The sequence below is a fragment of the Rhinolophus hipposideros genome, assembly GCF_964194185.1.
Source record: "Rhinolophus hipposideros genome assembly, chromosome: 19".
Classification (NCBI taxonomy): Eukaryota; Metazoa; Chordata; class Mammalia; order Chiroptera; family Rhinolophidae; genus Rhinolophus; species Rhinolophus hipposideros.
In genome coordinates this window covers 3,977,340-4,004,790 of record NC_138065.1, presented here as the reverse complement: position 1 = coordinate 4,004,790, position 27,451 = coordinate 3,977,340, and the positions used below count along the sequence as shown (strand labels likewise).

The following is a 27,451-nucleotide window of genomic DNA, read 5'->3' as shown; positions in this document are numbered from 1 at the left end:
TTGTGTACTGGACAAATGGGTGAATCTTTGTGGCTGTAGAAAGAACGGTGCCCATAGAGTGAGGCGCTTTAAATCTAGTCTTGGTTTTACTTTGCAGAGCTTTGAGATCTTGAACAAATATCTCAATTATTGTTATAAAAGTAATACTAGATTATTATAGATTTAAAATATACAAAAATGGGGTGGCCAGTTAGCTCAGTTGGTTAGAGCATGGTGCTGATGACACCAAGGTTGCCAGTTCAATCCCTGCATGGGCCACTGTGAGCTGTGCCCTCCTTAAAAAAAAAAAAAAAGTGTTTAAGTAGAAAATGAAAGCCCCTACTATTAAAAGTGTGTGAAGTTTTCTGTACTTTTCCAGATAATTCTTTGAGTATAACCTGAGATACTCTGAGCAAACACTGGGCGGTGTTTCTAACTACTCCGTGTGAGATTAACCATGTGTTATCTGCTATTATTCATCCACACGTAAGGTATTTATGTCATAAATATGTAATGATAGGCTTATGCCCTGCCCAGGCATGCCGGGAGCTGGTGGAAAGAGGAAGGCCACCCTGAACTCTTCTCTCTCACGAGACAGAGACAAGTTTTGAGGGTGAGAAAGGAGGGCACTGCGAATGATCGGCTGCTTCCCTTGCAGTCCAAGTGTTTATTTGAGCAAGGAATTTAACCTCCCTAAGCATCAGTTTCAACTTTTGTAAAAAGCAGTCATGGACTATCCCTCACGAGTTTGGTGTGTGGATTGAGTGAGATAATATATGTAAATATATTCATTACTCTAAAGGATTTTAGAAATACAAGCTCTCCTCTGTTGTTCTGAGTGACCAGTGTAATAGGCGGGCAGGTTTTCCTCTCCTGAGTGGTTTGGACTTTGGGCAGTACGAAGATTAGTTTGCTCGGAACAAAGTAGCTGTGCAGTGAAGGCGTTCGCCGCATCTATTTCAGCTTTTGCAACTGGGACAATGTGGTTGGTGACGCACCAGCTTGCTGACCGGCTGTTCCCTACCTTCTTAGAGCAGAACAGGAGCAAGGGAAGGCTAAGGCTGCAGCACTGATCAGACTGAAGTCTGGCAAGGAATTTCTGCTTTGAGAAGGACTGTGAAGTACTTGTTGGCTTTGGCCACACGTGGAGGACTCTGTTAGCCCTGGGTTTCAAAGCTTGAGCACAAGTGTCCTGAGTACAAGCCCAGGGCCAGAGGCCCTGCACAGCTGCAGCCACACGCCCTTGGCTTCTTCGGAGGGGCTGTCCTTTAAACCCCATGGTGCACAGCACCCACCTGCAGCAGTGCTCCTGGGTTGGTCCCACTGTTGGGGTAGGTTGGCACCCTCTCTTATGATGAAGAGGTGTCTTTAGGGCAGGGCTGGCTGGAGCTACAAGGACAGCAGTGGCAGGGGGCATAGTTTTCTGTTTCCCTTGTGATCCTACAGTGAAGTGTGAGAATTGGCCCATGGCCTGCTGACGCTGTGTTCCGAGCACCCATCAACCTGGGTGCGATGTTCATGTACAGAAATGAGAGGCCTTGTTTTTAAGTTCCTGCCCGTGGGGCTGTCCTGTTCCAGGCTAACGTGGGATGTTTGATGGCTTTCTCAGCATCTCCTCACGAATTAAACTCTCTGGCCTACATTTCTGAACCTGGGAGTAGGAAGGGCAAGGTTGTCAGTTACTTTGAAAACAACCTGCCATGAAGCGTGGGTTTCCCGTTCTACTGGCTGTTGCTGTCAGGAAGGATTTGCAGTGAGTCTGCCGTGGCCAGGGCTGGTGTGCAGCGTGGACATGTCCCATCACCCATCATCCTCAGCTTTGCGGTCTCCTCCCTGATTCTAACTTGGGAGGAGCCGGACAAACTGGCTGCTGGTGTTCTGTTTTCCCAGGGCCAGTTAGGCTTTCCAGAGGTTATGTGGGTTCTCTTTCGGTAACAGATGGCGGGGTCATTGTGGGGTAACTGGGAAGCATTGAAATGGATGATGGAGTCACTGAGATCTAGCTGTGTGACCTTGAATAGGTTGGTTGGACATGATGAGCGTCAATTCTGTTTGTCATCTCATCGAGCAGTGGCCTTGCTGGGTACTCTGCTGAGCTCCGGAAATGTAATGGTGTTCCAGGTCTCTGTCACCGTGAAGCTGACATCCTACCGGGGGGTGCACATGAGTGGCCAGGCACAGTCTGCTCAGTGCTCTAAGAAGGAAGGGCTGTGTGTCCTCTGGGGGCTCCTCACCCAGGCTTAGCAGCTCCCTGGAAGAAAGGGTGTCTAAGCCGAACCCCGAAGGATAATTAGGAATTGGAAAATGCATGTGGGAGGGAAGGGGGCAAGTTGTTTCCTTTTTCATTTTAAAATTCTGCTTCTTTCCTTTCCTAATGAGTTTGTCATCTCAGATTAAAACAAAAAAATTCTTCCTGGTGCTTAGTAGCCCTTGGCCTTTGTATGTAGGGTGCAATAGGGCTTGAAGCGAGGCTGAGGAAGAGTTGGGGACAGAAGGAAGGGTGTGGAGATACCCTCCCCTGGCTTCTCTGTGTTTGCATTTGTAGGAAAGCCATGGCATTGGGTTAACCTTGGGGCGGCCTTGGAGAACGCGAGGGCATGTTGAAGTCAGCCATTGCAGGGTGGTGCCTATGGGTTCCCCGTGTCGCTCTGAGGTGCAGCCCCACCCACTTGGTGCCAATGCGCCTTGGGCGTGGAGTTGACCTGCTCATCACCTGAGTGGTCCCAGAGTGGTGATGGGAGACCAAGGTGTGCTTAGCAGAGCTACCCCCACCTCCCATCACCGCACCTAGTCTCCTGGGCTCTTTTCTAAGGTTTCGATTCACACTTGCTCTCTTTCTTCCTCCCACTACACACATCCCCCTCCTGTGTCTTAGGTCACACTCAGCCAGTATCAGAGAGAGGCAGAGCAGAGTCACGTGGCCCTGCAGAGAGCAGAAGACCGAATGGAGCAGAAGGAGATGGAAGTGGGAGAGCTGCAGAGGCGCCTGTCGGGCATGGAGATGGTAACCGCTGGCCCCCGCCCGTCGTGTACAGACCCCCGGGTGGGGAGTGCTGGGGTCCACTGACATGGCTGTGCAGAGTCTCCTTTTTGAGCAGTTCCAGAAAAACACACTTCATAGCTTCCTTTGGCAACTACCTTCGAGTACCTTTCAGCCTTTAAGGAAGAGAAGGCATTTCTCTCATCTAGCTTCAGCCCTCGCTAACTAGAATTGCACCCATTTCCATTTTAGCCGATTTGATACAGCTGCCCTTGAGGAGCCACTTGGCCTGGTTTCTGAAGGTTTGGCGGCCATAGCTGGCCGGTGGGCCTGGGTAATGCAGGGCCAGGCTCTCCCTCCGGGCAACTGGCTGAGGCCGGGCAACCTTCCCTGAGAGGGGAGGGTGCCCCATCAAACCAGCTTGGCCTGCTGCTCTTTGGCAGCTGTCCCAGGCCCAGTAGGGTCTGAGCCCCAGCCCTAGTGCCCAACCTGTCGCAGAAACTTGCCATCCCCTCATCCTCGATTTTCTTTCCTTTGGCCCCCTCCAGGAGCATCAGGCCTTACTGGTGAAGGTTCGGGAAGGGGAGACGGCCCTTGAGGAACTTCGGAGGAAGAATGCTGACTGCCGAGCAGAACAAGAAAAGTAAGGGCCCTGTTCACCGTGAAGCTGGGGTGCAGGGAGGGGAGGGCGGGCCCTGCAGGCTACAGCTCCCAGGGTGGCCAGACCTGGGGAAGAAGCTGGCGCTGATGTCAGTTCTTCCACCTCTGACTCACACGATGCCTGCTCAGCTCGGGGCCCCGCCCAGGGACAGACTGCTTGAGCGGCCGCCATCTCTGGGGAGTTCATTTTTCATGGGGTGATATCCTCAAGAAAAGGCTTTTATGGTTTGAGAGCCAAGGTCAACTGAGAGCTGGAAAAGCATCTGCCATTGACGCACAGCATCTCACAGGTCGTTATTCTGCCTGTGGATGGGGAATTGTCACGCCACAGTTTCCTGTCTCCAAACAACAACTGACTGTAAACTATTTGAGAGTAAAGTCGGGTAACTTCCTCACAAGTTGTGCTGATGAAAACTATAGTGAGCAGCTTCGCGAAGACGTACTGAACCGACTCAGAAACTGAGAACCTCGTGTCTAGTGGCATATCGGGGTTTTCTGAGATCCTTTCTACTCTGAGGTTCGCTGGTTTTGCAGGTTCCCTCTAATCAGGGGTTCAGACGGTGAAACTTACAGACCGAAGATTGGGCCACTCTGGACCTTCAGGAATTTGGAAATTTTTTATGCTGTTCGCAATTCATAAATAAGATCTCAAGCGGTAAATCCAATTTAATATCAGCACATTGGGTCTGATCTCCACTGTAGGAGTTGGACCTTTTCAAGTTCAACAGACATTACCGGAAGGGCCTTCTAAGGAATTCCAAGGTTAACAGACACGAGCCTTGCCTTCTTGGAACCCTCAGTCTGCTGGGGCATTTTCTCTCCTTTGGGATAACCATAATGTAGGCCTGCGTGGCGTAGAACATGCAGATGTGTCGCCTCCTTTCTGACTCGACTTCATCACAAGAATTGCTTTAAATTACTTGGCATTCCGTCTTCCCCAACGGCGGGGTGCTCACAGGCAGGCCAGAGAGGAAAAAGCGTGAGAAATGGAAAGGACCAGATAATCCCAAACCAAGGCTTGGGGATGGCAAGTGCTAGCTCTGCATCGTGAATGCTGAAATTCTAAATGAAAGGAGACTGAGAAAGATGGGAATGGAGAGCTGAGGGTGGAAACTTAGAAAGTTTGAAGCTTAGGAAGGTCGTTGGGGGGCTCAGACTGCGTTATACCCCAGTGCTCCCCAGAACTGCCCACCTACTGGCAGCGGGCACTTGTCTGCTTCCCTAGGTAGAACCCGAGAGTGTTGGGTACCAGAATCCTTCAGAGGTCTGACCTCTAGGACACTCATCCAGCCACCTGACCTGTGGCCATCTTGGTCCAGTTTGCTCAGAAGATGCAAAGGAAACAGCGTCTGGAGACTTAGAAGCAGACTTGTGTGAGGAAGCTAGAAGGAGCCTTGGATTGATCTCCTTGATATAAAATCCTGGCCACCGGCTTAATGGTGTTGGGTGTCATAGTCCCAGCTCCTGTTTGATTCTTTCCAGAACTGAGGAGCGCATTACACACAAGGCAGCCCACTTCTGACAGCTCCAGTTCTAAGAAAGTCTTCCTGTGTCTACATAAGACCTACTTCCCTGGGGTGCCTACCTACCTGTTGGTTCTAGTTTTGCCCTCTAGAGCTATCCAGAATGTCTTATCCCCTCTCACCTTTCGGAGTTCCCTTATTTGGTCGAGATGATCTCTAGTGACATCCCAACATCCGGGATGTCCCAAGGGGTCCCTTCACCTGCTCCTTATGGCCGACCACTGGGCAGTCGGGCAGAGGGGATCAGCCCTGATGGAACCCCGAGCCCAAGACCCTCCCTGGGACGGGGTAGACAACGTATCTTTTCCGCTTGCCTCAGCCTTCTGACCTTGGTCCCCAGGGCTGCTTCCCTGGAAAAGGAGGTGGCTGGGCTGCGGGAGAAGATTCACCACCTGGATGACATGCTGAAGAGCCAGCAGCGGAAAGTCCGGCAGATGATAGAACAGGTGAGCAGGGACCCCTGCTCGACTTGGGTCCCCCGGGAAGGCACCACATTGAAGGCCTGCCTGCCAGGTCTCCCCTTTAGTTTATTTATTCTCCTGGGAGCTTGGCTTCTGTGCCTAAGTGTCCCAGGAAACACTCTGGCTACCAGTGGCTAGGTGTGCATGATTGGGATTTGCTTTTCTTCCGTTTTTTGGTCATTTGCCTTCTGCTTTCCAATGGGAAAGAAGGAAAAGGTTAGTTCCCTTTACACTTGGAAGAGAGATAGTAAATGAACAATTAAGTCACAATAAGTGCACTTACCTGTGTGCAGATTTTTCAACCCTGTACCTCGTGGCAGATTTTCTGCCTCCCCCTGCCTGAGGCTTAGGGTGGCAGCCGTAAGATTTGCAGAACTGTTTTGAAAACTTGAGACCCGTCCTAAGCGGGAGGGCGTGTTAGCTGCATGTCAGCTCCGGGAGGGCTAGGATTTTTCTGTCTTGGTCACTGCCACGTCTCCTTGTCCAGAATAGGTTCTGTCATGTAGTAAACACTCAATAAATATTTCCTAAGTGAATAAATAATGTGTATTTCCCCAAGTCAAAGGAATGGTTTTTGAATCATTCATTACTTTGGATTATCAGGGTGCTGATCCCCTTGTACCCTTACCCCCATACCTAGAATAATTCAGTTTAATAGCGACTGCGATGAAGGTTTTATAGAAAAGCTAAACAAGCCGTGTGAATGGTGCAAATTGCGTTTTGTCTCTGCGGGCCTCTCCGGCAGCGGGGCGAAGGTCGATGAGTGTGTAATGAGTCATGTCAGAATGAGCTCCAGTGTCTCCCACACCTTTGCAGCTCCAGAATTCAAAAGCTGTAATCCAGACAAAAGACACCACCATCCAGGAGCTCAAGGAGAAAATTGCTTACCTGGAAGCAGAGGTGTGTGTGCTGCGCGGCCCCGGGAAGGGAGCAGGCTCTTGAGAAGACTGGACTTGAGGGAGAGAGAGGTTCTTGGGTTGGGGGGCTCTTGGTCCTGTCCAGCGGCTGCTCGGAAGTGAGTGTCTGGGACTGGTCTTCGGTTCAGCTGAGGAAATGTTGTCTGAGACCCTTCAGGGAGTTGCTGCCAATGAAAGCCCTGTCCCCATTTGGGAGGGCTGTGTTATCGTGGGACAAGCTCCATGCCCTGGCAGCATGGAGACGAGCCCTTGATTCTGAGTATGATCTTGGCAGTGGAGCAGACCGCGGAGCCAGGCTGTGAAGGAGGAGGCATTTGATAGGTGGCGTCTTCTCCACGGCCGAGGCGATGGGCTCGATTAGCTGAGTCCCTCGTAGTCTAACTTCCACCTTCCCTTAGAGCCCTTCCTGTCTGTCAACTACCTGAAGAGGGCAGCCACAGTGTGACAATAAAAAGAAATGGGAGAATAGGGCTGTTTGACCTTCAGGGAGTTTGCAGTCTAGATTTAGAGATAAAATACATTTGAAGAAAAAAAGATCTGGGCCGGCCCGGTGGCTCAGGCGGTTGGAGCTCCGTGCTCCTAACTCCAAAGGCTGCCGGTTCGATTCCCACATGGGCCAGTGGGCTCTCAACTACAAGGTTGTCAGTTCAATTCCTCGAGTCTCGCAAGGGATGGTGGGCAGCGCCCCCTGCAACTAACATTGAACACGGCACCTTTAGCTGAGCTGCCTCCTGGATGGCTCAGTTGGTTGGAGTGCATCCTCTCAACCTCAAGGTTGCCGGTTCGACTCCCGCAAGGGATGGTGGGCTGTGCCCCCTGCAACTAGCAACGGCAACTGGACCTGGAGCTGAGCTGCACCCTCCACAACTAAGACTGAAAGGACAACTTGACTTGGAAAAAAGGCCTGGAAGTACACACTGTTCCCCAATAAAGTCCTGTTCCCCTTCCCCAATAAAATCTTTAAAAAAAGATCTAAGAATACTTTATAGAATAGTGTATTAGAAGGGCAAGTAAAGATCTCAACTGACTCTAGGAAATGATGTACAGGAAACGTATAGAGAGGGGATACAGGAAATGATGTACAGCACAGACTACTGAGAGAACACGTCCTCAGGGAAGGGGGCTGGAGCAGGGCATGGGAGGGGAGAGGACACCTGGTGGTGGCACGCATGGTAGGGGTGGGGGTGACAGCAGCGCAAACAGATGGAGAGACCCGAATGAGCTAGTTAAACGTGACCAATGGCAAGCCAGGAAAGGGCCAATTCTAACCTCACAACGTGTGTTACAGAATTTAGAGATGCACGACCGGATGGAACACCTGATAGAGAAACAAATCAGCCATAGCAATTTCAGCACCCAGACCTGGGCCAAGACAGAGAACCTGGGCAGGTGAGTGGGTGTGTGCTGCGTGGGGCCCAAGGAGCAAGTGGAGGAAAGAGGGACGGAGCTTTGGGAAGCCAAGGCAAGGACAGACTCTTTTAAATCCCAGCTTTATTCTCTCAGTCTCTGATCTGATCCACCCAAACCGTTTTCTAACTAGGTTAGAGTAGAGCCTGCTACCACCACCCTTCGGAGGCTAGAGGTGGATGAACCCCCTGAAACTGTGTGCAAAAATTGTGTATGTGTAATATGAGCATTTTTGTAGGGAGAAAGCCTTTTGTTTCCCCAAGAGATTCGCAAAAAGGTCCAAGACTTTGAAAAAAAATCAAGAGTCCCAGCGAGACCCACTTCTCAGATGTTTAACTGCCCCCTATCTTTTCATCACCCTGGTCACCAGACCAAAGTCCCACGTCCAGGTCTTCGCTTAGGCGTCACTGACAATGACTGTTGCAAAGCCTTTGGAACCTGGGAGCTCAGCAGGCACCGCAGTGTAGAATCCCAGAGACACACGTGGAGGGGCAGCTCTGTGAAGGGTGGGCAACCGGTACAGGACTCAGTGTTTCCAATTTTCTTTGCAGCGTCAGGATAGCCAAGCCCCCCAGCCCTAAGCCCATGCCTCTCATCCGAGTGGTGGAAACATGAGGTGACGGAGACTGACGCCGCTGTCACTGCCGCCTCTCGCCTGTGGAGAAGCCCATCGCCCCTCGGCCGTTAGCACTGACTCTGACTTTTTGACTGTTCCCTGGCTGCGCGGGGCTTGGGGTAGTTGGCGCCCTGCCCTCCCCCGTGCTCCCTGCCTCCGAGTGCTGGGTGGATGGAGGATGAGCGCCCGCTCTGGGCACTGCCGGGCGGTGTCCTTGTCTCCATAGTTACTATTTTTCTCTTAGCAGAGCTTCCCTTCTGTTGTAGACTGGAGTTCAGCTGCCCCTGAAGCCAGGCCCTCTTCCGGTCAGGAGAGCTGAAGAGGGGACAGGACTTGCTTCAGCTTAGAAGCTGGGGGCACAGATGTCCCCAGTGACTGGAGAGTATCCTGGGGAACTAAGTTCCTCTCGCAAACACAGCTCAGTTCTTGGCAACAAACTGTTTTCCGACTTGGTCCACCCTCAGCTCCTGCTGACCCAGGCCTCCTTCAAGTGGACACTGGCCTACCTGAGCTCTGATTGGCCAGCCGGCCACTCTGGGGAGGAGGGAATGGACCTTCAGGAAGTACCTTTTAGCAGGGAGTCTGTAGGACCCCAGACAGTTCTGTGGGACAGAATGTCTTAGGGTTTTCCCAAGATGCAGTCCAAAGCACACCTGTCTTCTCGACTGACTCAGAGCCGAAAACCTGTTCGCACTGGGTTGTGTCTCTCTCAGCAAAACTCTCTTTGTATTTATTTTGCTAAGTTATTGGTGTTTTTGCTTGTATCCCAGAGTTCCGCGGCCTTTTCTTGCCGCATTTGGCAGCAGTGTTGTGACACGGGCCTTCATTTCAGAACGACACTGTTAGACACCTTTTCTCGTTCGCTTCCCTGCCTGCTTCTTGCCCCTTCCTCCGCCACACCTGATCTGCCCCTCAGGAAGGCAAGTACTTCGCCCCTGCGGCAAATGGGTCTCAGTGTATGTGGTTTGGGGGCAGAGGGCGGGTGGGCGGGACTCTTGGGGAGGAACTGAATTCTTCCCCTGATCCCTGTGTATCCTCTGCTTCACAGTTGGTCTATTTTCCTGGCTTTGAATCACCCTGCCACGCACTGTGTTTTCTTTAGGGCCCTTCCTGCAGCCTCAAGAAGGAGCTAAGCATCAGAATATGGTACTATAGGACGCAGAGAAATTAAAAATCAACATAGATTAAGTCTTTCGGTTCTATTTGGCCCAAACCAGGAAGCCTTAAGTCCGTTTGTTTCTGCTTCTTGTCCGTAATGTAATGTTCAGGTTTCTTTGTGCCGTTCTTTCATTTGTAAAACAAGGGGTTCAGACCGGATGGTGGTCACTGGTCACGGGCCCTTCCACTTCCGATTTGCCCCATGGCCTATTCTTTGTATGGTGCATTTAATAAATGACATGAATGTGTCTGTTTGAATTCCTGGCCTGGTTTCTTTTCACTTTTCAGGGAGGATGAAAGAACATGATTAGTGCCTCTGGAAGACGGGCATTTTGTTGTCCACGTCTGGGCGGTGTCCAGACATCCCAGACAGTGTGATGTGAGGACTCTGGCATTCAGAGGACTTGGATGTCCCCATTCAGCAGCTCAGCTCCGTGGTCCGAGCCCTGGTGGGAGGAGGTGGCTCCTGACTTTGGCTTTGACCCTGTCTGGGGTGGGGCCTTGTGGGATCTCTGAGCCTGCCTGTGTGTGTCCGCAGTCGGGAAAGAACTGGTCGGAGGCGCAGATCCTGCGATTAGAGATTTACCAATGAGTAACGCCACGTGCTGTGCAGAAATGGAAAGCACTCTGGAAATGCTGACTGCAGCTCTTCAGCGTATCGTTTGGGGCTGTCTCTGCACATCATTCCCCTTGTCCAGTGATCTTTTTCTTTCTGCCAAGAATGCAGCTGACTGCAGGGCCCAATGGGGACATCGCTGAATTGACACGAGTCTTCTCTGGACCAAAGAAATTAGAACTACAACCCCCTTCATCCCTGGCCAGTGTCTTTCTAATCCCCCCGCCCCCTTCTCCAGGTTTCAGAATGTACTGGAAACCCGTTCCAGACCTGGGCTTGTCTTCTGATGGTCCCGGGGTCTCTTTCTTTGGCACTCTCGCTTGGCTTGGGTCTATCTAGACTGCTGGTTCTCAGAATATTAAGAAGGTAGAAGCAGGGTGGGGTTGCCTAAGGTGCCAAGACGGCTTGCCAGGCTGGAGAAAGGAGGGAGTGTGCTGCCACACAGGAAAGGGAGGCTCTCGGCCTGGGCCTCCCAGGGCCTGGTGGGATGAGCAGAGATCCATGTTGGAGATAATCAGGTTTTCTGGAGACGCTGGAAACACTTCCTGGGACAAAAAGGTGCCTCTGGTACATCCTTCCCAGAGGTTAGCTGTGTGGCTACCGAAAAGAGCAGAGGCTCTGGGAGGAGAAAGCCATTGAGGGCAAGGTAGTTTTTATCTTGGCAACCTTTTCAGTTAGAGATGGAGGCTGGGCATCTGAGAGAATGAGATACGGCACCGGGCCTGAGAAAGGGTGTGGTGAGCTGCTCCTGCCTTCAGCGACCTCTTTATTGCCTGTATTATGTCATTTGTAAGCCAACTCCTCTGTGCCTCTTGAATGTTTTGTGGAGAGGAATTGGGTCTGGCTCCTGGGACCTTTGCCACGAAGCCCAGTTTCTCTGAGCTGAATGTTGAAAGCTGCCCAGACACGCCGCCGTCAGCAGCCGCCTCCTGTGAACCTGGAGCATCATGGGAAAAGCAGCTTGCCGGAGGCTCCTTCCCTCTCAAACAACTACCATGTTTCCTCAGAAATAAGACCTAGCTGGACCATCAGCTCTAATGCGTCTTTTGGAGCAAAAATTAATATAAGACCCAGTCTTAATAAAAGAGAGGGTCTTGTAATGTAATGTAATATAGTATAGTATAATATAATATAATATAATATAATATAATATAATATAATATAATACTGGGTCTTACGTCAATTTTTGCTCCAAAAGACGCATTAGAGCTGATTGTCCGGCTATATTCCTATATTCGGGGAACTGCCCCTGTCCTCCCACCTCTGTTGGACCCCTCCCCGAACAGAAAAAAGCCTAATGGGGACATGGCAGTTCAACCATACGTGCCCTGGGGATTTTTTATAACTAAGTTTCTAAAACCAAAAGTGGCTTCGCTCATTTTTTATCTCTATTTAAAAACAACCTTTCCCTATGAAATGTTCCAAGATTTACTCTGGAAAGCTACTCTGACACGATAATTAGACCGAGGAGGCTAATGTCCCTCCCCGGAGATAGACATCTCTCTTAAACCAGCTCTTCAAATTGTGTTGCTGGTTTCTGTGGGGCTTCTGACAGTCCCCTGGGCTCCCTCGAGCCAGAGTTTGGGCCTGAGTATGTTCAGACTCCCACCCAACAGATGTTCGCCTAGGGCTCTTGGCCTCTTTTCTACGCTTCAATTTAGGACTCCGGCTTTCCAAGGAGAAAGGGCTTCCTATATTCCCTGTCCCAAGTCTACTCACCATGGCCTTGAAACTCAGAGTTGGAGACCTAAATATTCTCTAGCCCCTTCTTCAAGGAAAACCCGTAGGCCGAAGATAAAGGAGAAGTTTTTTTAAAGGTGAGCAATTTCTAGCTCCATGTGCTCTGTGTGTTGGCAGAGAGACTGACTTTGAACTCGAAAAGTGTGTGTGGCCTTCCTGCTGGAATCTTCGGAGCCCTCTGGAACCTGGGGCTGAGGGAAGATGGTGGCAGGGTTATTAGTTCTGACAGGCTGTTGGTCACAAGAGTGAGACCGCAGGACCTCGGACAGCTGAGGGGAAGGAAGACATGCCTCTTGGTGACTTAATCCTTCAGTTCAATGCTGGTCACACACCTGGGCCATGCCTCCCTCTCACCAGTATTCCAGGCCCAAACTCGCATGTGTCTGCAAGAGTTCAGGGACCCTTACATCTGTTTTATATCTCTGTGTTTGTGTGTGAACTGGCCGGCTGTGTAAAATATATTATTGTGGGGGGAAATGTGAAAAACACCGGTGTTTAGGAAAAACTCAGTTTTCCATCTGTGTGTCTCCTGTACCACTTACACAGAACACTTCACTTCTGACACTTCCGGTGACCTAGTATGGGGGGGGGCTTCTCACACCAACAAGCAGTTCTGCGACACCAGCTGGGTGTCCTACAGTTCAACTCAGTTCTGACACCACCCGGAGATAGTGTCAGGTCCCACAGGTGACAGGCTCAGTCCCACAAGACTGCCTCCCACTTCATAGGCCAACTGCAAGTAGTAGGTCCCCAGGTTACCCATGACTTCTGTCCGACTTGGCTACAAATTGGAGGTTCCCATGACCCTTCTCCCCACCCCCGACCACCTTGGCTTTGATTGGCTAGAGAGGCTCACAGAACTCAGGGAAACACTTAGGTTTGCCAGCTTATTAAAGGATAGGATACAGGTGAACCTCCAGATGAAGAGACACGTAGGATGAGGTTTGGGAGGGTCCTGAGTGCAGGCGCTTCTGTCCCCATGGAGGGTGTCACCTTCCTGATGTGGATGTGTGCCAAACCAGAAGCTCTCCAAACCTCAACGACTGGGATTTTATGGAGGCTCCTCACACAGGCATGGTAATTATCAACTCCATTTCCAGCCCTTCCCCGCTCCCTGGAGGATGGGGGCGGTGAGACTAAAAATTCCAAGCTTCTAATCATGGCTTGGTCTTTCTGGTGACCAGTCCCCTTCCAGTATCCACCCAGAGTCTCCTCAGTAGAATAAAAGATGTTCCTATCACCCAGGAAATTCCAAGGAATTTAGGAGCTGGGTCAGGAAGCAGGGTCCAAGACCAAATATTAGAACCAAAGATACTCCCAGTGCTCTTATCATTTAGGAAAGGAAATTACAAGGGTTTTAGAAGGTCTGTGTCAAGAACCAGGGGCAGAGACCAATATATACATTTTCTGTTATCTCACAACTGGTCTATAGGACAGGCCTCTCTCCTTGGCTATATTGTCATCTCAGGGTCAGGAGGACGGAAACTGACTTCCTTCCAAACTATCCCCCCTATGCAATCTCTCATACTTTCTCTTAGAGAGAATCACTCTTCAGTGATTCAGGCTAGGAATTTTAAAGTCATCTTTCACTCTTTTCCCCATCCCTCTACCCCTTACGTCCAGTTTGTCAATGTGTCCTAATGTTTCCTCTTTTGAAATCCCTCTCAGAATTGGCCCTTCCCATGTTCAGAGCCTCGTCTTCGCCAGCCTGTAAGCTCGGGTTTCCACTGGTCCCCCCACCTTCTAGTCTAAACTTCCCCCATCCTCCCTCCTCACCACCGTCATTTGAAACGTTCCCAAATAGTATTTCATCCTGTCAGATGGGGTTATTCAGCCAGGACAAAAGAAGGCTGATGGGAAACATGATAGCAGTCTCCAAAGAGATGACAATTTGTCCTGTAAAAGGAGAAGTGGTTTTTACTCTGTCTAGTTCCAGAGGGCAGACCTGGGAGTGGTATTTGCAGGAGGAAACAAAAGAGTGCCTTGACAATTAGAGAGTCAATTGGACGGTCCATCAAATTAACAAGCTTCCCTACATACACCAGTGATAGCCCAATTAGAAAACAACCTAAAATATAAAATACCTAAAAATAACCTTTATTTGAAATGCCAATGATCTATGTGAAGAAAATGACCAGATTTTGTTGAGAAATATGGGAAACCTTAATGAAGAAAAACTTCCCCAGATGGCAAAGTTAAAATTGTAAAGATGTCAATTCTTCTTTAATGTTTTTTTTTTTTAGGCTTTGTGTAATTACAGTGAAAATCCCAATAGAGTCTTTTTAGGATTGGATATAATTATTTTTAAATTCATCTGGAAGAATAAACAGGGGAGATGGCCAAGAAAATTTTGAAGACAGCTTAATTGGAAGGAGTATTAACCTTGGTAGATAGTAAAGTATTATATAGCTTATACATCAGTTTAACAGACTAAGCAAAAATAGATGCAATTTTATATAAGCAAAAGGACAAAAGAAACATTGCAACTTAATGGGGAAAAGCACATTTGTACAGTTGGTTAGAAATTTTTGAAAACAAAAGCGAACACCTCTAACCTCAAATAGTACACCTAAATAAATTCTAGGTAAATTAAATATCACAACTTAACTCTTGAAAAACTAGAAGAAAACACCATTGAACCTCAACTGTGACAGGAGATCCAGTTAGAATTTTAGTATTGAAGGTCATGAAAGTAGAAGTCAATTATACCTCAACCAAAAAATAAAGGTCACGAAGGAACACGTTTTAGTTCATCAAAGTGTGAAACTTATGAATTAAAAAAATGGAAAGTGGCCAAAAAAGTGAGGAATTTAGTGGTAAATATGAAGAAGAGGCAACATTTTTATTGACAAGCTCCAACCACCTGATAAAAATACAAAGATCCTTCTAGATCACCGTCAAAACAAGAGTTCATATTCTTTGTCTGCGTGTTTTTATTAAGCACCTACTTGGTCCAGGCCGCCAAGCCTTAGACCGAGGACTCAGGCAGGGTGAGGGCGGTGAGCAGGGTAAGTGCAGCCCTGCCTTGGGAACTCTTATGTTAGGTAGGATCCTGTGGATTTGCAAGTCTGAGAAAACGCAACTGCAATGGTCTTAAGCCATAAAGAATCACTCGTACTGGCTCAGGTGAACAGAAAAGTCCAGAGAAGCTTTAGGCTCTAGTGAGCCTTCATGAAGCACATTGAGGTCTCACCAAAGACCTAGTTTTATTCCGTGTCTTCTGTCTGCAGAGGTTTGTTGCAGTGCATCTTATAATAGCGTAAAACGGGAAATGACGTGTGTCCAGCAAAAGAGCGAAGGGTAAATTCATTTCAGAGGCAGCCACTCTGGAACATTATGCATTCACTACACATGGACTTTATGAAGACAAGGTCGCGTCAGGGAACTGTGCTCCGAATGTTAAGTGACAAAAAGTGGGACACACAATTTTATGGACACTTACTAGAGCTATGCAAAAGAAAAATGGTTTTTAGAAGGACTGGAAATAAATACACCTCTCACACCCGCCAGAATGGCTGTCGTCACAAAATCAGCACATGACAAGTGTAGGAAAGGGTGTGGAGAAAAGGGAGCCCTCGTGCACTGCCGCTGGGATTGCAAATTGGTGCAGCCATTGTGAAAAACAGTATGGAGGTTCCTCAAAAAATTACAAATAGAACTACCTTATGACTCAGCAATTCCACTTCTGGGTATTTATCTGAAGAAAATGAAAACACTAATTCGAAAAGCTATCTGCACCCCTGTGTTCATTGCAGCGTTATCTACAATAGCCAAGATATGGAAGCAACCAAGGTATCTATTGATAGATGTGGTACATATATACAAGGGAATATTACTCAGCCATAAAAGAGAATGAAACCTGGCCATTTGTGACAACATGGATGGAGCTGGAGGGTATTATGCCAAGTGAAATAAGTCACGGACAGAGAAAAGCAGATACCATTTGATTTCACTTAGATGTGGAATCTAAAAAACAAAATGAATGAACAAACAAAACAGAAATAAACTCATAGATAGAAAATAATAGTTGACAGATGGGAGGAGGATGGGTGAAAAGGGTGAAAGGATTAAGAGTTATAAATAAGTCACAGGGATGTAATTTACAGCACAGGGAATATAGTCAATAATATAATAACTTTGTATTATTGTGACAGATGTTTATTAGGCTTACCATAGAGATCACATCATAAGGTATATAAATGTAGAATTACTATATTGTACACCTGAAACTAATATAACATTGTATGTCAGCCATACTTTAATTAAAAAAGCAATATAGTCAAATTTTAAATATACTACGAACTATGGAGAAAAAGCCAATAACTATTTATGTGAATCTATAATATTATATTTTAATTAAAAAACATACATACATACATACATACATACACCTAGCTGCTAAACATGTTAGTGAGGTGGGATTTGTTTTTCTGTTTGTTTTTTGTTAGCTTTATTCTTCATTTTCCAAATATTCTCCAGTGTTCACCCTTCTCTGTCCAGCGTGGCTGCGCTCCCACACAGCCGGCTGTTCAGACCCAGGTCCTTGCTGTGTTTGTACATTTGCTGCAGTTATTTCCTTCACCTGGAATGCCGTCCTCTTTTGACCTCTTAATCCACTAAGTATTTCTTGGTAATTGATACGAGGCTATTGTGCAGCTTATAGAAGATGACGTAAATGAAAACACTTTGTAAAGTGCTTCACAGATGTCAGTTGTTATTGCTAGGAGAAACAAAGAGGAGGAGGAAGAGAGAGAAAAAAAACCCTACTATTTACACAATATCATGCCAGGTGAGGTCAAGATGGAAAGATACAGAACAGGGCTGAAGCCCTCCAGCAGCTTACAATGTTGTCAGGTGGGTGGAAGAGGTAAGTGATACTGGTGCATGTGAAATACTATTATGAGAGAGGCAAGTCATCGTGTAAGAGGAGGTCTGAGGAAGGTGGGCAGGATGTGGAGACAGAACTAGGCCTGAAGGAATTGGGCAGGTAGGCCCAAGGGAAAAAGGCATAATGATAGAATGAGCTGGAGATAATCGTGGTATGTGTGGGGAATGGTGAGCCCAGCTGAAGAACCCTGCTGGAAAGTGATGGGAGGTTAGGAGGAGGGAGACAAACAGGGTAGGCCTTGCCCGGGCCGGGGGAGTCTGGACTCTAAACTTAAAAGCAGTAGGTGTGGGGACAGAGTCCCAGAGAGCAGTTTCCAGGCTCTCGGCCTCACATAGAAAGGTGCTGGCTCAGGTAGTAAATGGACGTCAACTGTGATTGGATGGCCATCAGCTGCGGCTAGTTGGCTGTCAGCTGTCACCAATGAGCCATTGGCCACTAATATAACTGCTGTGGCTACGCTAGCAGAAAATGGGGGCTAGCAAGAAGATGGTGGCTGAGCCAGCAAGCGTTGGAGTGTGGATTGCAGATTGCAGAGAGGCGGATTGCAGCTAGCAAATGGGGAGTCGTCGGTCGGTTGGCAGAAAAGCGGACAGCAGTTCGCACGTCAGGTGAATCCAGCCTCCAGTGAGACTATAGTAGTATGACTCCCCTACCTATGGCTCCGTGGGTGTTCCTTTTTGGTCTCACCATATCCTGTGTTCTTGTGTGGGGAGCGGGAGCAGAGACCCCGCAGGCCGCCGTGCACGACAGCACGTCTCCACTGGCAGTTTTAAAAACTAGTATGTACATTCCAGGGAGGCAGGGGTGTTCTCCGCCTGTCTTGTTCAACGCCAAATCCCGAGTGCACAAAGTGGTGATTGGCACACAGTAGGTGCTCAATACATATTAGTGGAAGGGAAGCTGGAATGAATGAATCATAGGAGTGACGTTATAAAGTAAGGAGGCTAATCCAAAATATGGATGCAAAAGGTAAAGGCTGGGAGCAAAAAGACAAGTTAAGAGACGTAAGGGCACCTCCAGGCATGAAGTAATGAGGGATTGATCTGAGGTAATGGCTGCTGAACTGGAAAGTAAGGGACTGGTGTGAGTCATTTGGAAAGAACTGATAGGCCTTGATGAATGACTAGCTGGATGTAGGAGATGGAGAGAAAAGAATCAAAGAAAGTTACTCATGCTTCCAGAGTTAGCCTGAATTCCTCTTCCAGGAAGCCCTCCCAGAATTCTCATGCCTGGGCTCTGTGTTCCCTTTCTCAAGTCAATTAATACGACTACTCTCTATCACCCTGTTTTAGGTTGTAATAATTGTAACATTATAATCCAGACTTTGTATAGGTTTGTTTCCCCAACTAGATTGCAAGCTTTTCAAGGTCAGGGATATCTCTAACCCCCCCAAGTGCCCTGCCTTGGTACTGCCACAAAGCAGATGCTGAGTAAATCCTCTGTGATTTTAAAAGAAACAGGTCTTTTCTGTGCTGAAGAGGACGTTTCCCTGTTTCATTTGTTTTGAGTTGTTTTCATCTCTCTTAGTTGGTTCCAGAAAGTAAGGAAGAGGCAGATCCTAAGTATTAATATCCTACCCACATGAGAGTCAAACACCAGCTATTAGCATTGCCATCAGTGGTAAAGAATTGTATTCAAAAAAAAAAAAAAAGAATTGTATTCATTTATTCATTCATTCATTCACTCACTCATTCATTTGTTCTTGTGTTCGGCCAGTCATTCAACAATAGGGAGATAGTGTAGCACTGAGCTTGAGAGTCAGGATAGGCTCTGGATCTGGCTTATAATCTTAGATCTTCGTTTACTGGCTGTGCTGGTTTGGAAAAGTTTACTCCCATCTAACAGTGCCACCCAATATATATATGCCAAGAGCAAATGGACCCTCATCATAAACTCACTGCTCAGAGAAACCTTAGAGAGCATCCAATCCGACTCCCTCACTTTAAAGATGAGAAAACTGAGACCCAAACATGGGGGGGGGGGGAGAATTACTCAAGGTGGAAATTCGGATAAGAATCTAGGCCTGGACGCTGGAGTGCTATCTGTGGCCTAAGAAAGTGTCCAAGGCAGGCAGAGCGACCGGTCTTATCCAAGGCCTGTGTGCGTTTACAAAGCAGCTTTCCTTGGGAAGCAGAACACGGAGGGGTCGTGGACTGCTGCCACTCTGTAGCATCATTACGGCCTTCTAAATGTCACAGGGCAACTTCTTCTTCCTCCCCTCCCTCTCCCCCAGGGTCTTCTAAGGACAGTAGGGGTTCACTACTTCTCTAACGAGGGCGTGTCCTTGGCTAAATGACTTAATCTGTCTGATCCTTGGGTTCCTGTTCTTAGAAAGAAAAAAAAAAAAGCCAAAACATGGGGATTGGACGAGGGTCCCTTTCAGCTCGAAAATTCCTTGGGTCTGGGGGGTGCAGGGGAGGAAGACGACGCTTTCAGAACACAGCCCGTGAACCTGAAAACGAGGATTTTTTTCAGTTGCTGTGAGGCACGGCTGTACCCCAGGCTGCAGCCACAAGAGGGCAGCAGGTGCTCAAGCACCTGGGCAGGTGGCCCATGGGCCCAAAAGATGCCAGACAGACTCTCTCCTCAGACCACCCCGGATACCTGGAGTTTTCTTGTTGTGAATCCCAAAGTCACTTCTTTTGCAAAGGTTCAGCCAGCCAGGTTGGGGTGAGACCAGGGAGCAGTTCTGCAAATTAAGTCTAACGCCAGAAAGATAAAAGACCAGGCCTAAAAAGAAATTGGATTCTGGGAAAGTAAATACTTGGTGAAAAATTGAAAATATATCCCAATCCTCGTTGAAGTTGCCTAGAGGCAGGCGGAAAGGTTATTTTAAAACCTCATTTGTACAGTTCCTGTGTTAGACCAGCACTTCCTAGAGTGCTGTGAGAAGTTTCTGTTCATCTTGCTCATGTTTAATCATCCCTTACTCAGGAGAGAAGTGGTTCTGGAAGTTTCTAGAAAGTTCCACCAAGTTCATACACTAAATGTGCTTTATTTTTTTCTGGAGGGGATGAACTAACCAGAATTTTCGTGCATCTACTGAATGCAGAGCACCAGCCTGGGTCCCTTAAGGGAGAGAGGAGAGGAAGCTCAGTGAGGGTGGGAAGGAGGACTGAGCACTGGCCTGGCTTGTCCTACCATGATGGGGGCTGGGGGGGTGGGCCTTTCTCCCCTCTGAGCCCCAGTCCCTCCTCTATAAAATATCCGGCTCTTCAGAGTTCCCATCAGCAATAATCAATTTCAGACCACACAACGGCCCAAAGATTCCAGATGACCTGTCCAAGGGCCTTTCCAGACACAAGAAAGCTTGATTCCTTGAGAAGACAGTTCCCACGAGTAGGGTACAATGTTGTAGAAGACCTGGAAGCCCCACAGGACGAAGACTTAAGGATGTGATCTTTATGTAGAAAGGTGATATTGCTCGCTCACCAGCAACAGAGCCTGAGCTTCTGCTTGTTTTTGTCCCCCTCCCCCGGGGCCATAGGGGAGGGGGCGGTTTAAGCTACTCATCGCCTCACCCGTCCAGCCTCATTTCTGGACCTCTGCCACACTGCCAGTTGTCTCCAAAACACACCATGTCCTTCCTCACCCCCTCTGCCTTTGTATATGCTGTTCCTTCTGCCTGGAATTCTTTCCCCTCCCTTACCCTTCTAGCAAGCTTTTACTCATGCTTCAAAACTCCACTCAAATGGGGGTCTTTGGTGAAGTCTTTTCTGAGTCCCCAGAGACGCCCCAGACGGTTGATCGTCCCACGTCAATGCTCCCAGCACAGCTGGTACGAAAGTTATCCCAGTAACTGTTTTCCTGTCTGCCTCTTCCCCCAGACCTGAGAATTCCCAAAGGGCAGGGGCTGATGATTTATCTGTGTCCCCAGCCCAGGCTCAGCATCCCCCCATGTGGTAATTACTCAGTCAGTGCGGGCTGAACAGAAATAGATTCCCTTTTCTGTAACCCAGAGGGTGTTTTGCCAAGTGACTGACCAGGATCACTGAACAAAAGAAAATCATTCCTGGAGGCTAGGGGGTGGGGGCGCCCCAGGGCTCTTGCCTGGTGTCAGGTGCTACAGGCAGATAACTGATTGCCACCATTCAGGGTTTGTGCCCTGGAGGGCACACGTCATTCTCTGGAGGCCATTTGCCTAGAATCTGTTTTAATCACTGAAGAAGGTCACAGGTAAAGAGAAACTGGTAGCGTGATTAAGTCTTGGGATGTGAATTTAAGGAGTGGTCGGGATTCCATGTTCAAGATCTCCACCATCTGTGATATTTTTTGGGAAAAAATGTTTCGAGTGAGTGGGTTAAATATGAATAGAGACCTCTGAATTCGTTTATGCGCTAGAACTCAGCTCTGGACATCTGACAATGGGTGGGGGTGCGGGGCTTCGGTACCTTCAGGCTGGGCCTCCAGGAAGGGGTGCTGGGGAGGGGTACACCCCAGTCACTTCTCTGCACAGCTCCTCACAGCTCTGTGTCATTTGCAAACATCTGTGTGATCAGTAAATATTAGTATACATGTGTTGGCAGTAAATAGACTTTGCTAGAGCTGCCATCACCTGCTGTGCCTCTGCTTCTCTGGAGTGCCACTCTGCCTCCTTGTCCCCAAGGCTTTTGGCACGAATGTGGGGAAAGCCAGCTGTATTGAAAGAGGACTGGCAGACAAAGGAAGGCAGGTGCAGGTAACCTGCAAGGGGAAGGTGGGGGGGCAGAAGGGGGAGTAGTCACAGCGATTCCATTCTCTGCAGGGCATTCGGGGTCTGGAATGTCTTGCTGTGTACTTCAGTCCAAACAATCGTGGGTCTGAGGAAAGAGGGGACGATGGCACATGACTGGGAAAGAAGTGATAGCTGAGGCTGGGAAGCGCTTACCCACAAATTAAAACAGGGAAACATTCGACATCATGATGGTTATGAGAGACAACCATAAATTTATATTGTACATTTCTCAAGTTCAGCACAATTTCTTTGCTATCTTAAATAGCCCCACTGTTTTATTTATTTATTTTACTTATTTTTTTTATATTTTTTTTCTGTTTTATTTTTTTAAAATGTTTGTGGTGATAAAATACACATAATATAAAATGTACCATTTCAACCATTTTAAATGTACAATTCTGTGGCATTACATACATGCCAATTGTTGTGCAACCATTTCCAGAACTTTTTCATCTTCCCAAAGTGAAACTCTGTCCCACAAAACACTAGCTCCCCATTTCCTCTTCCCCTAGCCCTCGCAATCACCATTCTACTTTCTGTATGAATTTGACTCTTCTAGGGAACCTCACGGAAGCAGAATCATTCACTATTTGTCCTTCTGTGACTGGCTTATGTCACATAGCATAATGTCTCTTCAGGGTTCACTCATGTTGAAGTGTGTGGCCCACTGTAGTTTTTCTTTTTCTCCTGCCCGCTTGGCCCACTGTATTTTAATTGAACTATTTTCAAAAGTGTCTCCTGAAAAACCTTGTTTCTTGAAGTATCTCCACAGATCGATGAAGGATGTATCATCGTCTCTGGTTTACAGTTGGAGAAAACAAGTTGATGAGAAGAGCATCAGATCCAATTGGTTGCTTGATCCAAATTTATCCTCCCCTGAACTCCCTCCCTCCCATCTTTTTTTCTTTTGGCAGAGGCCCAGTCTTATTCCTGACTCACTGGCAAGCTGTGTGATTCTTAGCTCCGGGAAAAAGTCTCAATTAGTTTGAATCAGTCATGGTAATGTCCGTTCCTTTGCTCAGGACTGGTTTAGGGGATCAGCAGGTAACACACTTTGGGCCCATGAGACTTGAGAGAAAACGGAGGCAAGGCCTCCAGAAAGGGTTTCATTGCTTTTACAAATAGACACCAGGAGACATTTTTTTTTTTTTTTAAGATTTTTATTGGGGAAGGGGAACAGGACTTTATAGCGGAACAGTGTGTACTTCCAGGACTTTTTCCAAGTCAAGTTGTTGTCCTTTCAGTCTTAGTTGTGGAGGGCGCAGCTCAGCTCCAGGTCCAGTAGCCATTGCTAGTTGCAGGGGGCTCTGCCCACCATCCCTTGCGGGACTCGAGGAGTTGAACTGGCAACCTTGTGGTTGAGAGTCCACTGGCCCATGTGGGAATCGAACCGGCAGCCTTCGGAGTCAGGAGCATGGAGCTCCAACCGCCTGAGCCACCGTGCCGGCCCACGAGGAGACATTTTTTATTTTCTGCTTCTCGATGATGTGGTGGCCACGTGTGTGGGTGATGCCTGGAGCTGAGCTGTCACCTTGCCACCAGGAGGGGAAGTAGCCAAATGATGCAGAGAATACAGTGAAGATGACAGATGAGACAGAGATGGAAGGAACCTGGATCCCATGGGGTGTGAAGGAGAAGCTCAAGTAGCCAATTCTGGAACACACACCTTTAGACTGGCTATTTAGGTGAGATCATAAATTTCCTGATTGTTTACACTACTTCTGAATTTTCTGTACTTGCAGCCAAAAGCATACTAAGTGACACATTAAGGATTAAAGCTAAACAGGAACCGATGCAGAGGCCCCAAGTCTCACACTCTTTTCCACTGGATGACACTAATGACTCAAAAACCCCTCTTTTCTTCATATCAGACTCTCAATTTTCCAGGGTTCCTTGCATCAGCTTTCTCTCCTGTCCCCTGGGCCACAATGTGTCACCTTCTAATTCCCTAAACCAGTCATTAGCAAAGGAACTGAAAAGGTCCTTTTGTTACGAGGTCTCCCAACCTACTGCATTATTTCTCAACTGTTGTCTCTGAGAATTTCTAGGAAAAAGGACCGCTGGAAAATTAAGTTTGATTTTGAGGGGGAAAAAAAGAGGGGGCATGGAGAAAAATGAAGAGAGACATAACTAACAGAGGGACAACTGCCTAAGGAGTTGCAAGCGGAAGGATGGTGAGAAATGATACTTGGGAATGACCCTTTGAAACATGACAACCAGATGTGGAGAGAGAGAGATGCCAAAAAAATAAAAAGCCAGCCAGTGTAGCTGTAAGAGCCAGGGAGCACTTCTCCCCAATGGGAAACCCAGCCAATCTCAGAAAGGTGCTGTGTGGCCAAGAGGAAGACGAGGGCATGGTATGAAGATGACCAGATAAAGAGCTTTGAAATGCTACAACTACAGAAAGCTGCTAGAGAACTCGTGTAGTTATAATTATACACTAAGTGGATATAAGTGCTCACTTACGTTAAACCTGTACTAGATTGTACTAGCTGTTCTTTACAGTCTACCCAGCAAGCTTTCTTTTAGCATGTGACCTGGGCATGGGACCAGGACACTCACAGTTCCTTCTCTAGGCGACTTCCGTTGGTGCATGTGGTGGGCCCATGATTCAATCAGTCCTTCCCTGGGAAATTATTTACAGATGCTGAGAATTTGTTTGTTTTTGCTAATAGACAAAGAGAAGCAGAGATGAGCAAAAATGAAAGGCAAATGAAAACAAGCAAGGTGGCTCTGAGTTCTCTGTGTCAGACCCTAAGGCCTTGATCCCTGTAGCATATGCTTTCTTTCTTTCTATGAGCCATCCCAGTGTAGCACATTTTTCCAGAGATGGCCACTACCAGCCATGACCCATCCCACATGCCCTAATTACAGGGCAATACTCTTCCCATCGAGTGGTGGTGCCTACATCCCCTCCCCTTGCACCTAGGCAGACCTTTGTGACCCCTTGGACAAAATAGTATGGTGGAAGTAAAGCCATGTGACTGCAAAGGCTGAGTCATAAAAATGCCATGCACGACTGTTTATTCTTTTCGGGACATTTGTTTCTGGAACCCAGGCACCATGCTTAAAGAGGTTAAGTAGCCACAGGAAGAGGCCACATGTAGGGCCAACAGCCCCAGCTGAGGTCCCAGCAGACAGCTGACCTCAGAGAAACAAGACGTTTCCAGATGACCCCAACCATCGAGTCACCTTAGCCTTTGAGTCCTCCCAACTGAGGCTGAGGCATCATGGAGCAAAGACAAGCCATCCCTAGTGTGCTATCTGACTTTCTGACCCGCAGAGTCCATCAGCATAAGAAAATGATTGTTTTATGCCTCTAACTTTGGGAGTTAGTACAGCTACAGTTAACTGGAATGCCCAGTGTCGCCCTTAGTTATGGGAACCAATCAATTCCCTTTTTGGCTTAAGCTAGTTTGCATTGAGTTTCTGTCACTTGCAACTGAAGAATCTTGACTAATAAACCCTCTAGTCTCTAGGTACTATCCACTCTTGCAAATCAGTTACTCAATTAACCAGAAGAGTAATTTTTCATGTGGTCTTCGTGGAACAAGTACAGAAAGGTAGTGAAGAGGAAAGAGGAATCAGAACGAAGGTGAGGGCCTAAAAAAAGGTCCTTTTTTTTGTTTTCTTTAACTCCTGAACCCGCAGGTAATAGCACGCCTTGTTAACTCATTTAAGCCATTTAATTTGTCTTCTTAGGGTGGCGTTCTCGCCACAGATCTGAGTGACCTTTGACAAGTCGTTGTACTTTGCTGGGCCTGTTTATATTTTTGGAGGGTGATGTGGAGGAAGCTATTTCTTTATCAGCATAATGAGGGAATGGGTCTAGGTGTGATGTTTATTTAATACATATTAATAAAACCTACGTGTTAAGCATTCTGTTAGGTGTTTTCCCACATGCCACTCATTCAATCCCCACGTCCCTATACAGCAGATGTCGTTAGCCACTTTACGGTCCTTTCCCGGACTAACATTCCATCAACACTTGTGGAGCTCCTGCTCTTGTGCCTCTCACATACCCCGAGGTCACATGGGACAAGTTCCCTGTTTTCAAGAAGCTTATGTTCCGATTGGAAAAGTAAAGCTAAACGAGATGTTGCATTGTTAGGGTCTACACGGAGTGGCACTGATCATAAATGCAATATCTATTGCCATGTAACAAAGTACCACAGATTTAGCAGCTGAAAACAACACCCACTGACGACCTCACAGGCCTGTGGGTCAGGCGGCTGTGCCCTGTATGGCTGGGTCCTGTGCAGAGTGAGGTGTTGGCTGGCTATGTTGCTTGGAGGAGCCCACATCGTCCTCCAAGCTCCTGTGGTGGTTGGCAGCCTGTCTTGCAGGTGGAGGACTGAGGGCCTGATATTCTTGCTGTCAGTTGGGGACAACTCCCTGTTCCTAGAGGCCCCACAGGCAATTCACAACAGGGCCGCTTTGTTCCTGGAGACCAGCAGGAAACTCTCTTGCTCCAATTAGCTAAGAAGGAGCGTGATGGCACGTAACTGTAATCAGGGGAGTGACACAGCGTCACCTTTGCCACATTCTGCTGCCTAGAAGCAAGTCCCAGGCCTCGCCCACACTCAGCGGGAGGGGATTACACACGTGTGTGATGCATTGGGGGGCCAGGGGGTCACTGGAAGATGGATTTGCCCAAGGAATTTAGAAAAGAGAGATGTCAGAGTGAACTGGAGTCCTCAGAGGAAGCTTTATGGAGGGACTTACACAAGAACTTGGAGGATGAGTAGATTTTAGACCTGTACAGAGGGAACAAGAAGAGGCAGGACATCTAGGACCAAAGGACATCTGAGCAAAAGTGTGGAGGTGGGATTCTCACCTAAGTAATTTCTACACAGAAAGCTGATGGAAACCTGCCGACTTTGTACATCACAAAGGGTAGGAGGAACTTCTTTTTCTTTAACTAAAAGGAAGCTGGGTGGTGGAGTCCTGGCCTTGGCGTCAGAAAATTTGGGTTCAAGGTTCAGTTCTGCTATTAACTAGCCATGTGATTGGGGCCTGCTGACTATTGGAGTCTAGTTTCTTGTGAACGCTTCTATTTATACTGTCATGGTGAAGACTCAATAGTTCTTCGATGGGAAGAGCTCTGCAAACAGTCCAGGTCCTATTTCCAAAAGCAGCTTCATCTCTTTCCAAGCTCCCAGGGGCTCTGGGTCTCCCAGCTCTCTGACTCCTCCGTCTTTCAGCTGATGCCCTGCCTCTTAAAGTCGGCAGGGGGTAGGGGGAGGGGCATTCTCTGGGTTCTAGCCTTGGCACTCCTCTCATCTCACTACACGCTCTGCCTGAGGCTTTCATCCACCACCACCTACCACCCAGGGCCCACGCCTCCCGAATCTGTGCTCTGGCCCAGACCCCTTTCCTCAATGCCAGACTCACGTGTCCAACCAATTGCGGATCAATTCTTCTTGGATCCTCTGCAGGCCCCTCAAATCCAACATACCCCAAACTGGACTCATTGTCTTCCCCACACACCTCTTCCTCTTCCTTTTCATGCCTGGTCTTGGGGAATCACACCACCAAGTCAGGAATCTTATCTCATTCTTTCCTCAGCACCCTCACATCTGAGCTCCAAGTCCTTTCTCGGCAAGGAATCCCCCTCCCATCACCACTGCCCTAGTATGAATCTCATCATTTCTCACCTGAAGCATTGCAATGGCTTCTTACCTGATCTATCTCATTTTGTTCTCCACTTCCTACAGAATGAACTTTCTGAAGCACAAATTTTGATAATACCTCTGCTCTGCTTAAAAGCATTCAGAGGCCCCTAAATACTT

At 47.9% G+C, this 27,451-nt stretch overlaps 1 protein-coding gene across 6 annotated transcripts in view; it reads left to right on the top strand.

Annotated features, from left to right (window-relative positions):
* Positions 1-9,957, top strand: part of TUFT1 (tuftelin 1) — a gene marked incomplete at its 3' end in the record, with an annotated part of 35,866 nt that extends 25,909 nt beyond the window's left edge. For 5 of the 6 annotated variants that reach the window (XM_081025733.1, XM_081025736.1, XM_081025734.1 and 2 more), the window contains 6 exons: positions 2,855-2,983; positions 3,508-3,602; positions 5,483-5,588; positions 6,420-6,503; positions 7,809-7,909; positions 8,479-9,957. In XM_081025733.1, coding sequence (XP_080881859.1) covers positions 2,855-2,983; positions 3,508-3,602; positions 5,483-5,588; positions 6,420-6,503; positions 7,809-7,909; positions 8,479-8,542 — 579 coding nt within the window. Of the gene's footprint in view, positions 1-2,854; positions 2,984-3,507; positions 3,603-5,482; positions 5,589-6,419; positions 6,504-7,808; positions 7,914-8,478 lie in introns of those variants that run through there. The other variant, XM_081025737.1, reaches the window with a different exon arrangement.
* Between the last annotated feature and the right edge of the window lie 17,494 nt (positions 9,958-27,451).